Source organism: Priapulus caudatus, unplaced genomic scaffold (assembly GCF_000485595.1).
Source record: "Priapulus caudatus unplaced genomic scaffold, Priapulus_caudatus-5.0.1 Scaffold1637, whole genome shotgun sequence".
Lineage (NCBI taxonomy): Eukaryota > Metazoa > Priapulida > Priapulimorpha > Priapulimorphida > Priapulidae > Priapulus > Priapulus caudatus.
In genome coordinates this window covers 42,395-51,428 of record NW_014578698.1, presented here as the reverse complement: position 1 = coordinate 51,428, position 9,034 = coordinate 42,395, and the positions used below count along the sequence as shown (strand labels likewise).

General features: G+C 40.2%; 1 protein-coding gene across 1 annotated transcript; it reads left to right on the top strand.

The window, feature by feature from the left end:
• Window positions 1–5,919: 5,919 nt before the first annotated feature.
• LOC106817218 (piggyBac transposable element-derived protein 4-like) lies at window positions 5,920–8,669 on the top strand. Its single transcript, XM_014821880.1, has 3 exons — window positions 5,920–6,172; window positions 7,052–8,081; window positions 8,509–8,669. The coding sequence occupies exons 2-3, from the start codon at window positions 7,157–7,159 to the stop codon at window positions 8,667–8,669; spliced, it is 1,086 nt and encodes a 361-aa protein (XP_014677366.1). The 5' UTR covers window positions 5,920–6,172; window positions 7,052–7,156.
• Window positions 8,670–9,034: the final 365 nt, after the last annotated feature.

Genomic DNA, 9,034 nt, shown 5'->3' with positions numbered 1-9,034 from the left:
GAACAGTTTTCTATCGTCATTTTTCATGCTTCTGTAGTTCTGGTGACAGTGAGTTCTGCACATGCTACTCACGGATAAAGTTTCAAGTTGAAAATGCAAAAAGCAAGAGAGTGGATTCAGTAGTGTCAAGGATTGAAATGAATTTAAGTAGAGAACTGGGTACAAACGCATAGCTGAAGAATATGACGTAATCATTGAGGATTTAGATACCTTGGATGAGAGCAGCCGACTTGAGTATTTACACTAGAAAGTATGGAGGGCTGTCAAGCTGCAAGAGGACAGAGGTGCTGATGGTGACGCCATAGGATTGCCCGTCGAATCTGATTCTGATGAGCCTGATAAGTCCAACCAAGACTGGGAACCGGAAGAAGCCTCACCTAGTGCTAAAACTCAAAGCCAAACTTCTCTACTACCTGAGGTTAATAAATACTATGCAGTCTTTTTCTACAACCGAGGTAGAAAAGGGACATTCTACATAGGGCGGGCCACCGCCACTACTGGTGAAATGACAGAGATGAAGTTCCTGGAAAGAAAATATGGAAGTTTAACCTTCGACTGGCCTCTGAGAGATGACGTATTCACAGTTGAGTCTGCCTACATCTTGAGCAAGGTAGACTTTGATGGACCACCACCATTTCAACTTGACAGCATTCAGGAAAGGGCCATACAGAACCTAGTCAAGAAATTCAAACCAAAGTAGGCCTAGAATTGAAATTCCAACACAGGAAGTGATTTCTTTCATAATACTGCAGGTCTGAACCTGTCACATTAAAAGATTCCATCAGAATCTTTCCTTCAGTTCTAGAAAACAAAGCCCACACTGATGTCTGATTTTGTCTGTGGAGATGTTAACAAGTTTATTTTGCAGTTCAGTGTTGCAGTTTTATTTGTTGAATCAGTTGTATTGACTAAGTCATGTACCTGAATGTTAATTTTTGTTATAAAGAGGAAAGTGATGATGAACTATGTATTATGGACCCAACGTGTAAAGTCAACTGGTTATTTTAGTTTTAAGGTTTTTGGAAATTTGCTATCGGCATCTTTATAATTGAGCCCTGGTCCTGCATTATAAAAAAATCAACATTTTCATACATAAGAAGCCTTGTGGTGTAGAATAGTGTCCCTGACTGTATGGTTGAGGATTCTTGGTCATGTGGTTCTGTGGAGTAATTTTTTGGTTTCAGCACACGTTTTTGTCTATAGTTTAACATAGGCATATGTTCATGTTCATTTTTTTCATGTTGCATGTTTATTCACTATTCCAGGCTTGTACCTGCCAGATGCAGTTACCACTAGTGTCATGACAAATTTTGTTCCTAACAAAATAAAGTTGATTAGTATAAAAACACAGCTTTGATTTCATTTTTTCTACCAGTATGTCTCCTCCATTATGGTTTGGAAGCACTGTCTTCACCATTATCTACTAACGGTAGAGACAGTGGTCAAAAATGTTTAATACATTTTTTCAAAAAAGTGCTCTGAATCTAGCATTGCTGATTAAATGTGAAAATTTTTGTACTATGACGTGTCCATTAACAACACTTCGGGATGGAAATTCGGCAAAAAAAATTCAATTGTCTTTACCATTATTTGCACATTTTCCTGAAAATGGTCCATATATGTCCCCTGTTACCCACGTCTGTGGCTGTGCACATCGTGGCTCGTGCTTGCTAGTTGGGCGGCATTGATTGAAGTACGAAGGGGGGGGCGAATGCTGATTGTTACAGTCGCGTGGGCATGCTTATAGCTGTATATGTAGGGGTGGGCACCGCTGGTATTCATGAGAGAGCGACAGCAACTTTCCCGGAAGCGAGGAAAAAGCTGCAATCGGGAATGACACAGGAGTGTGCCGGCACGCAAAAAGAAACCTTGCTGTGAATTTCATTACGATTTTCCATGTATATAGTCAGAAGCACGTGGTGATCTATTTATTTTTGGATTGACACTATTTTGACAACGGCGGGTAAATACAGGAACATTTTCACAACGGTATTGTTCAATTTGACAACGGCGGTGCAGCGCAGTGCCTCCTATGTAGAAGAAACCCTGTTATATAATGATGTTGTCTTACGTACGTAGTCTAATTATGTGCAAACTATCATCAAAAATATCAGCAAGCTAATACAGTGCTCAATTTTAACAGTCATCCGGTCGTCCGTGACGACTGGATTTTCTCTCGGGCAATTACAAATTGCTTCCGTGGTTGTCCGGTGTCCAACCTATACAAAATCAATAACCTGAGCTCTCTATACCAGTACACGTACAGGCGTTACACGTACAGTAGCGCTTCAGGTATTTGAAATCTGGTATCCCCCCAAAAGATCTGGTATCCTTTTTTTAGATAGTAATTTCAACAATGTTGGTATCCAAATCTTTGAAATAATACTCTTGACTCACCGAATTCGGTATTGATCAATGCACATCAATGCGCATTGTAACCGAATGACAGTGCTCGAAATAAGCGTTGTCCGGTTGTCCGAGACAACCAGAATTTGTGCCTCTCCATTAGGAGTGTTCCCAACTTTGATATCATTAATGATTAATGATTAATGATTGATAATCCTAACCCTAACCCTAACCCTAACCCTAACCTAAATGACATTAAACCACAAACTAATATATGACCATGACCATATATATATACATATATATATTATTATGACCATTAATGACATTAAAGTTGGGAACACTCCTAATTGAGTATCACCCCTCAGGCGACGCTTCTCTGGTATCCGGTCTCTCATCTGGGTCTCTATAGGCATACTGGCTTATAAACCATGCCGCCTATAGGCCTACCACCATCTACGCAGACGACCAAGCACGGTAAAATATTCACATTATTCATAAATATTACATGAGATTATTATAATGTATAATGAGATATATGATATGTATATATGTAATATTATGTATATAATATACTAACGTTGCTACCTTACTTATAGTAACACTACAGAGCAAAGATCGCGTTTACAGTCACGAAGTAAACATGAAATGATTATATCATCATCCTCTAAGATATAAAGCAAAACTTATCGTAAATAAATTTGAAGAGTGCCAGACCATCTTTCTTAACACTTGTCTCGACAGGTCACTTTTCTGTCTGACAGTGATACACGTCATCTATTCGTGAGCGGGATTCTACCGCGACGTATGATGTGCCTTGTAAAATACCTACCATACTCTCCCTCCCATATACGCTTCATCATAGATGGGGAGCGTCACTAACTATTTTTAACGAAATTCCAGAACGGCCCCGTGTCTCGACTTGGTCCGCTACACCTTGATAGGAAAGTCCGTACTCACGTACGTTTCCTGGGTGGGTAACTCTCATGATCTTTCGTCAGTGCCTATTTATATACGTTTCCGAAAACCGCCCGGCGACATTTCAATCCGACCGGTTTTTCGTCATTATCGGCCGGACCTTGGCGGGGCTAGGAGACGCGTGAGGCTACGCAGATATATCGCGCCCTACGTCCCGTGTCTTTACAAAAACAACAACGAACAACGAACAGGGCTGCTGCCTCGCCTGGCTAGAAGCGCCCCTGGTTAATTACAACGCACAATGTACAATACAACACATATAATTATCTCTGAGTTTTCTCGCTATTTCTTTTTGATATGTCGCCTAATTAGACTACTATCCTGGGAAATTAATTCTTCACAATGTTTAGATGTTGTTTTCATTGGGTGTGCACTGGTGAATATGTTGCGTTCCGGGATAAAACACGCGTTGTTATGCAATAATTATGGGTCAGAACAGGGGCCCGTTGTCAGAAACTAAATTAGTCTTAACATTAACAATTTCTCTTAGACCGTCGACATCACTTTGTTTCCTATTGTTATGAGGAAATCTACTACGATTTTTTATTCTCGTAACTTCGCAGCGTTTCTGTCAACGGTCTAAGAGAAAAAGTTAATGTTAAGACTAATTTTAAGACCATTTTGTTTCTGACAACGGGCCCCACATACTCGGTCCGCTATGCGAAATATCTAGGTGTTATGTCAGCAGCAATGTAGTTAAAGTCTGTAATAATTTCTAAGGATGACTACGATTTCTTTGAAAAATTGCGTTCAATTAACAATGTCAAAACTAATGAGATGCGTATAAATGTAGTATTTTAATATGGACAGTCTCGCAATTAGGCTATATCAACAATTAGTCGCGGCAATGACATTTGCCGGTGGTGAGCGGGAATAGAATACATCCATTTGCAATGCTCGTCAACCATTCAGTGAAATATGCTTTTAGGGTCACAAGATTCAACAGTACAATAAAAGCACCTTCCTATTATCAGGAGTGTATAATGACAACATGTATATTTGTCACTATATACTCCTGCTATTGTGAATTCCCATTTATGTTTCGCGAATAACAGAATTTAATGTGACTTGAACTATGGTACCGCTGTAATTATAGCAGCTCGCTGTGCTGGGCCGATTTTTAACCACATTTTGTATCTCGATTTATTTGTTTTCTCAATACGCCGTCGGGATACCGGTAAATACATGCGGTATCATCATGATCACACCTGCATGTGCACTCTATGTATTCATATATAACATACGTATAATGTATAAATATATATAGCGATATATAGTGATAGCGCGCAATGACATACGGAGGCGCCACGTGTCCTAGAGATCATTGGATGCTGGGGGCGCTCGCATTAGCCGCTAGCCGTTAAAGGAATATTTGCGAGATTCTTGTACAGAAACGCTCAATCCTAATAAAATATAGCGAAATATAGTCTCACCTCACAGCGGGTATATCACTGATTACACCAACTTGAAAAACACTCAGATTTTATGAAGTTATAGCATAGAAATTTGAATATGAACACTTCGTAAAGCTGGGTGTACACTACCGACTCTGTGTTGGCGAATTGGATCAACTTCCCAACTACACAACCGACAATCAGCAGTGTAAACGCAAACGTCGCGCGACCAACTGATCGATAGCAACTAGTTGGGAGATTGGAACATGTTCTATTTTCGCCAACTCGGAGTTCGCCAATTCGCCAACATAAAGTCGGTAGTGTAAAACAACGAAAATAACGTCAAGTCGCGAGATTTGTTAAATGTGTCAACTTGTAATTTGTCGGTGCAAACGATATTGTGCGAGAGACGTACGTGTAAGTCTATGGACGATAGCTGACGCTACTAACTGGTCCAAGATTACAAGAAAACGCGGTGGTAATCGAACGAGTTCGAAACTTGCACGTTTCGGTGAATACGAAGGTTCTAATACATTTTATCGTTACTCTAGAGTCTAGACAGTTGCTGTTACTCAAGTAATAATGGTAGGTATCATAAAAGTGGGGAAAACACTAGATAATTCTCGAAATTATGGCTTTAATGGCAGCTGATTGAACGCCAACGCAAGCTACAGATGAGTCCCGCCCATTGCGTGTTTAGCGACTGCAGCTTTGTAAGCGCGGCCTTTCAGAGATTCATCGGCTGGCGAGGTAGGCGAGTTGCAAGACCAATGGGTATCATTAAGAGTTGAGAGCTACTCGCACTTATAGGAAACTTTAATGGAATATATTTATGCAGTTATATAGTTGCTGACAGGAGTGACAATACATGTTTATACACTAACATTCACACTATCCAGTCATTTTAAGCTTAAGCTTTACACCGGGATATTCATTTTGAGTGAGGAGCTAAAGTTAAGTCTACCGAAATCCGTATTGGGGTTGGGGACTACAGTGTGCCACAGTAAAGCAAGATTATATGATAATTCTTTCCAAGCGGCGTTTAACACGTTCAACGCGAAACACGAGTATACTCGTTCGAACCTGCAAAACGCACGGACGCGAAACACGAGTATACTCGTGGCAAAAAAAAAAAAAAAAAAAAAAATTTTTTTCTGCACTTTTACTAAGTTATCCTATAGATGGCAGGGGCTGTACGCTTAGAAATTAATCAGGGTCAGTCTATGTACACCCCAGTCGTAGATGACCTATTTATACAATGCTTTGCTGTTGGTTGGAACGTTTTTTTAGGAATTTTTGGGACTGAGGTAATGTTTTTGGTTCCCCACGCCAAGGGCATTTGATTTTTGTTGTGAAAATGGCATCGTTCAACAAAGGTCGTCGTTTCACTGCTGAAGAAGTTGGAGAGTTTTGCGCTGATTCTGACAGTGATATGTCTATTTTGATGTCTGAGAGTAAGTTTATATCTATATTATACTAGCCACTAATTATAATTAATTTTATAGCTAGTTAAACCTGCCAAAAACATTGATTAGTACTAATGCGAGATACATTTGGTTTTTGGCAAATACAATATTATCACTACGAAAGAAGCAATGCGTATTTGTAATTAATAATTGTTGTTGCTAGTTTTACTATTTATTACTAATTATTACTAATTAAAAGGCTATCTATTCTAGAAGTTTCTTTTGTGTAGTACAGTTTTCATTAGTAGGCCTATCTTTATTTATTACGAAGCGTTTACAGTTTGTAAATTAGGTGTCGTATACTTACTAACTTGCATGGCGCCACTAATTAGAAATATTTTTATAGCTACCAAAAACATTGACTAGTACTAGTGCTAGATACATTTGGTTTTTGGTAATTACACTATTATCACTAAGAAAGAAGGAATGTATATGCATGCATGTCATTATTATTGATAGTTTTACTAATTATTACTAGTTATTACTAATTAGAAGGCTATCTAGTCTATATGTTTCTCTTGGATAGTACAATTTGTTACGGAGCATTTACAGTTTGTAAATTAGGTGTTGTTTTATTTTTGTAAGTACTCGCTATCCCTGCACATAGGTGATGATGATCCTACCGATGACCTTCCCCGCCCTCCGAGTCCTTCTCCGAGTCCTAGTACCATCCCACCACCAAGACCGGCTAGTACTAGTACTACTAGTGCAGCCACGAAGAAGGTTTATTTTTATTCGTAAAAAACCATCTTGCATTCCAGTGTTCCACTAAAAGGAAATATTTCAAAGCACCTCGCATCTTGATACTGTATTCAGTTGATTGTAAAACAGCTGTGGGAAAGTAATTATATGACATCGTTTCTCTAGGGTAAAGCTAGGGACGCCGCAGCGAAGGAGGCCCAGTGGAAAGAGGCAGGACGGAAGCCAACACTACCGGACTTCACTGCTACCCCAGGGCCGAACATCGGAGCCATGAGAGACCCGGCCAATGCCATGAGTTTTTTCTCTTTATTTATTACGCTCGAGCTGCTGCAGTCTCTCGTTTATCAGACTAACCTGTACGCAGCTCAACAGCTAAAGGACGTGGTCCTAAAACCCTTTTCTCGGCTGCGCTTTTGGAAACCGACCACTGTCCCCGAAATGAAGAAATTTTTAGGCTTGCTAATTCTAATGGGTATTGTACGAAAACCTCAAATGGAAATGTTTTGGTCAACCGATGAAATGTTGGAAACTCCTTTCGTTCGAAAAGTAATGTCTAGAGATAGGTTTTTTCTTCTTTGGAAATTTTTCCATTTTAGTGACAACGAAAATAAGCCAGAAAATTGCACCGATAAACTATACAAAGTACGACCGGTCTATGATTATCTAATCCAAAAGTTTCGTGATCTTTTCCAGCCGAATCGACAGATCTCCATTGATGAAGGGATGCTAGCCTGGCGAGGAAGACTTTCGTTCAGAGTATACAACCCGGCAAAACCAATCAAATATGGCATCAAAGGATATATTTTAGCTGATTCTGCAACCGGCTATTGCTGGAATATTGATCTTTATTGTGGAAATTATACGCCACTTTCTGTTACCATATACAATCTGTTAGACAGACTCTTGAATCATGGCTACTGTTTATATATGGATAATTTTTATAATTCTGTTTCTTTAGCAGAATCCTTAGCAGCAGCAGGGACATGGGTTTGTGGGACACTGAGGAAGAATCGAGGAGGGCCAGCCATAATCAATAAGATTGGTAAAGTAATAAAATTGAGAAAAGGTGAGGTTATTTCCAGGGACAATGGGACAGTGATGGTAATGACGTGGATGGACAAGAGACCAGTGACGATGATAAGTACGATGCATGACGATTCCTTCGGTGAAGCTGCAAAACGGGACAGAAGAACAGGTGAGCAAATTTTGAAACCACAATGCATCCTTTCATATAATCAACACATGTGTGGGGTTGATAGACTTGATCAAATGATTCATTATTATCCGTCAATACGTAAGACTGTCAAATGGTCTAAGAAATTAGTAGTATACTTGCTAGACATTGCAATGTTCAATTCACATATAATATTCAGGAAAGTTAACGATAATAGCCAGATGCCACTTTTAGATTTTGCAATGAGTATTGCCCGTAACCTTTGTCTCACCCCTGATGACCCCGTCAACCTCGTTGTAGATCCTGGTACAGATGATAACTACATATCCCGCAGGGGGGCTGATCCGACCAGTAGATTATCAGGGGGGTTTTCTAACCACACATTGATTCCAGTTCCCCCAACGGAGCGTAAACGTTTTCCAACAAGAGCTTGCCGTGTATGTTCTAGGAACGGAATTCGCCGCGAGACAAGCCGGCTATGTGAACAATGTGGTATCCCCCTCTGCAAAGGAGAGTGCTACATCAAATACCACAGCACGAAGAACTATTGTTGAAGAGTGTATTGTGTGTACATGTAGTAGTTTATATATATATGTGACGGTGGCATAGTTTCGGACTAGTGTCGGAAGGTGGCGCCCAACGTGGGGCAGCGGGCGATGCGACTCAGTTCGCGATGAATCTGTCAAAAGAGATTTCAGTCGAGTTAAAGTTGCTAGGGCACGATGCAAAACCAGATGAGACAACATGTTCACTTAACTCGTTCATATTCTGCCATCAATATAGAGTCGGGGGTGTGCAGATCCCGGGCCACTTCCGGAAAGCAACGAAAATGTCAGGAATAAACGACTTCTTCCTGCCCTTTCTAGACGATTACATTGCGTGCGCATTCTCGAATGCCCATTCAACCGCAGAACAAGAATGTCTGTCGTACGCGCCCTATCACATCGCGACCGTGTGGGCGTTCTCCTATCTTC

Coding starts and splice junctions, on each gene's coding strand:
- LOC106817218 (XM_014821880.1), top strand. CDS start 7,157: ATGAGAGACCCGGCCAATGCCATGAGTTTTTTCTCTTTATTTATTACG. Junction 8,082..8,508: donor AAAACGGGACAGAAGAACAG/GTGAGCAAATTT, acceptor TGTATGTTCTAG/GAACGGAATTCGCCGCGAGA.